We start from the raw sequence: 3,670 nt of genomic DNA, 5'->3' as shown, positions 1-3,670 counted from the left end.
ATGGACATTATTCGCTTCATGCATGGAATGTGGACGACTACATTTCCATTCTAATAACCACACGGCAGAAAACAACACCACTCCAAATATTTACTTTTCTTTTCTCCTCTGCTTCTCCACCATTATAGCCTCTAATGCACAGTGACAGACTCTGATTATTCGCATTGACATTTACGTGTTAGCAATGATTACCCTGGAGTGATTGGAAAAGACAGGAAACAAGATTTAGACCAAAAACACATCAAAGATGAAAAACAACGGGGAAACATTAAGAGATTTTTTTTTTTTCTGGCTCATGTGTGAGGTTTAACCTTATTTACATAAATACAATTGGGATATTCTCAGTCTTGGGTTAACATTTTCCTTCACATTGAAGCAGCTATGTGGATATTATTATTATTATTATTTTTATTATGCTGTAAAAAGCCTTCTGTGAGGATGGCCAGAGTCTGAATAACTTGGTAGAATCCCTTTTCGTTTAAATATTCTGAACTGGTTCAGGACCCGGCATCATGTTTCTGTCCTTTCTCTGTTGACCTTCCATTCAGTGGTTCTGCCATCACCCTGTAGGAAGGTATGGGGTGTCACTGTGGTAGTTGTAGTCCGGACACACCTTCTGCACCAGCTTGTAGTCGGTGCTGTAGAAGGTGATGAAGATGCAGATGACCTTGAAGGGCTTGGAGCATAACCAGGACACATGGCTTTGGGTCTGCTCCTGAGGACAGCTCTGTGACGGGTCGTGGGCACACAGCGAGTTCCTGGTGCCTTTCTCCACCTTCTCGTATTCCACCCTGCAGTTGAAGAGCTTGGTGTCCTTGGTCTCCATAGCCGTCATTTGCTGCTGCTGCTGTTGGCTGTGATGATGGTGCTGTTGGTTCTGCTGATGGGCCTGAAACTCCACAGCTTTTGTCGGAGGAACAAGTCCAACAGAAACGTTGCCCTGACCCGTGGAGTTGTGGCGGAAGTAGACGCTGAAGGTCCCGTTGCCATGATCTACAATTTTACCAGTGATGAGAAGGTTGAGCTTCACCGTCTTGATGTTGGAGTGAAAGTCGCCCCAGCCGAACATCTTCTTAAACTTGCCAGTCTTGACGATGGGCCTTCTCTTTGACCTAGACCGAGGATCATGGGAGCTGGAGGTGTTGTACAGCCAGTTCCACTGCTCTGGTTTGGACAACGAGTCAGTCTCGTCCAGATCCACAGAGGTGAAGTTGTCCTTGTCGTAGAGTGTCTGATAGAGCAGGCGACTGATGGAGAAGGTCTTACTGCTCTCGCTCCAGTACGTCTTCACTTTGGATTTGGTGCTTTGTCTTAGATCGGGACCTCCAGAACTGGGTGAAACAGCAGTGGTAACCTAAAAGAATGATATAAACAGACAGAGTCAAAGACAAAGTCACACAATTTGAAAAAAAAAAAAAATCTTTATCTAAAACACAGGACCAGGACTTTATTAAATTAATTTTAAAAAGTAATCACAGAAATATAGCACTTGCACTTATTATACATTTCTGTTCTCTAATTTCTGGCACACTGGTAACACCGATGCACATGAAGCAATGAGTGATGACAGCACACAAGAAGGTTTGGTAAACAATGACGAACAAAGACTTGGCTTTTTAAATCAGTTTCATCAATTGATATTTAATAATGTTTTCTCACGTGATTCTTTTTTTTTTAGATTGCATTCCAGGACTTCAGGGGGTTCCATGCCAAGGCTCCCCAAACAGCATTGACCCACAGACAATACTACAAATTATGTAAAGAAACATCAACTTATAGAATGTATTTTCGTATTTTTATTCGCTCTGTTTCACATCAGAAAAATATTCAATTTTTTACCCCCAAACCTCCAAGTGCCAAAGAGCGGCCGACCAAGGGGCCACAGCCCCCACTTTGGAAACAGCTGGATTTAACATTTTTATCACTTTTACTAAGGACAGAGAGGGAAACTAAGGTTTCTCCCTCTGTCCTCAGCGCATATTGTTCCCGCTGGCAACGAGAGAAGTCTGATAGTTACATCCTCGGGGGATATGAAACAAGTAAGAAACTTCCATGAAATAAAGTGTTAGATTTAAAGTCTTGCGCAGTTAGGAATGTAGTTTCACAGTATCTACAAGGATGGACAAGTCGTCTCAAATAAATGATCTCATCTTCTGCCGAACATCTCTGCAGCTGTAGCCGAAGCAGGTCTATCACTATCTGTGTGTCTGAGATTTGTTTTCATTTATCCCCTCACACATTAACTCCACAGCCAGGTCTCAGCGCTCGGGTCCATTACAGGAGGCAGTATAGTTTTTATTCAGACAGACGGGGAGTTAGTGTGTGGACATCAGACGGCAGATGCTGCTGAAAAAGGTTCTGGCTGTAGAACTGCTTCTAATTTTAGCTGCTTTAGGAGCCGCATTAAAGTCCAGACATTTTCCTGAAATGATCCAGAAAGTCTGGATTTAAGGATGAAAATATTAAAGGTTCTCCTGATATTTGTGGATAATATACGTAGTAAGCTAGTACTGATACCTTTCTTCTGTGAGAGCATGAGTTTCTGTGGTGGAAAAAAAAAAATCCTGTGGAACATTTAATTTAGTGCTAATGCGAGGAAACGGCTGTAGAATTTAAAAAACACAAGTTGCTAGGTCTGGTTAATACAGTGCTTCTCAAATGGTGGGACGGGCTACCCTGGGGGGGCGCAAGGTCCTTCTAATGGAATATGGCACGCTGTACCACTGCTGTAATGCTTGAATGATAACAAGCCTCCAGTCACTAGGTGGCAGCAACTCATACAGTGGTTTGTACAGATAAAATTATACACGTTATCAGGTTCTCAATAGTATTTTAGAAAATAATTTAAGAACCACTAGGTTAATAGTACTAATTCCTAGAAGTACAGGAAGTACATGCTGACCGTGGGTTCTGGTACTATTCCAGTTCAAATGCCCATAGTTACAGGTACTAGCCCAAATTGTGATACAGTAAGTACGGCTGTAATAGTGCACTCTGCTAGTTCCTGGTACTGTTTTCCCCTAATAAAAATGTACAATTTTCTTGGTTGTTTCTAGTTTATAGTGAAGTACCTTTGCTAAAAAAAACGTTTTTTTAAGAGATTCAACTATTTATTGTAACTGGTTGTTGTACCTGAACCTTACGTAGTTCTTTCCCTGTCCTTGGGTGTGGTTCCTGTGGTGCAAACATGCACATTTAGACATTCCATTTTAAAACTGTTTGAGTCAAACTAACATGTTCATTCATAAGTCAGTTTACATCAGACTAACACAATAATTCAGTTCTTCCAAGGTCATGTAAATGTTTTCTGTCTGGCGGAGTGTGAAGACCATCTTCGGCGCTGCGTCCTAATCAAGATTAAAGGTCTTCCTGCCACACGTGGAGATGAATGAAGCTCTTCGCTGGTGTTGGACGCTCTAATGCTACAGCAGACTATTACCTGCTGAATGTGCCCTGAACGGATGATTGATGGTTCCTGCTTAACCCTCACACAGACCAGACAGAGAGAGCGATTCGACGCCGGTTCAGCGCCCTGCAGAAGCTCCTGACAGTGATGTTCCAGCCCGGCTTGTGGAACCTGACAGCAGATCTATCTGGACTATGGTTTTTATTTATATATATATATAAATATATGGAGTTATATATATATATATATATATTTAATTTTATA

At 41.8% G+C, this 3,670-nt stretch overlaps 1 protein-coding gene across 1 annotated transcript in view; it reads right to left on the bottom strand.

Annotated features, from left to right (window-relative positions):
* Positions 1-520: 520 nt before the first annotated feature.
* Positions 521-3,670, bottom strand: part of LOC103388994 (neurexophilin-1-like) — a 23,388-nt gene continuing 20,238 nt past the window's right edge. Inside the window, exon 2 of the mRNA XM_008324246.3 lies at positions 521-1,354. Within this exon, the coding sequence (XP_008322468.1) occupies positions 560-1,354 (795 nt within the window). The 3' untranslated portion in view covers positions 521-559. The remainder of the gene's footprint in view (positions 1,355-3,670) is intronic.

The sequence above is a fragment of the Cynoglossus semilaevis genome, chromosome 13 (genome assembly GCF_000523025.1).
Source record: "Cynoglossus semilaevis isolate Cse_v1.0 chromosome 13, Cse_v1.0, whole genome shotgun sequence".
Lineage (NCBI taxonomy): Eukaryota > Metazoa > Chordata > Actinopteri > Pleuronectiformes > Cynoglossidae > Cynoglossus > Cynoglossus semilaevis.
The sequence above is the reverse complement of the archived record's forward strand: the minus strand, read 5'-3'. Positions and strand labels throughout refer to the sequence as shown.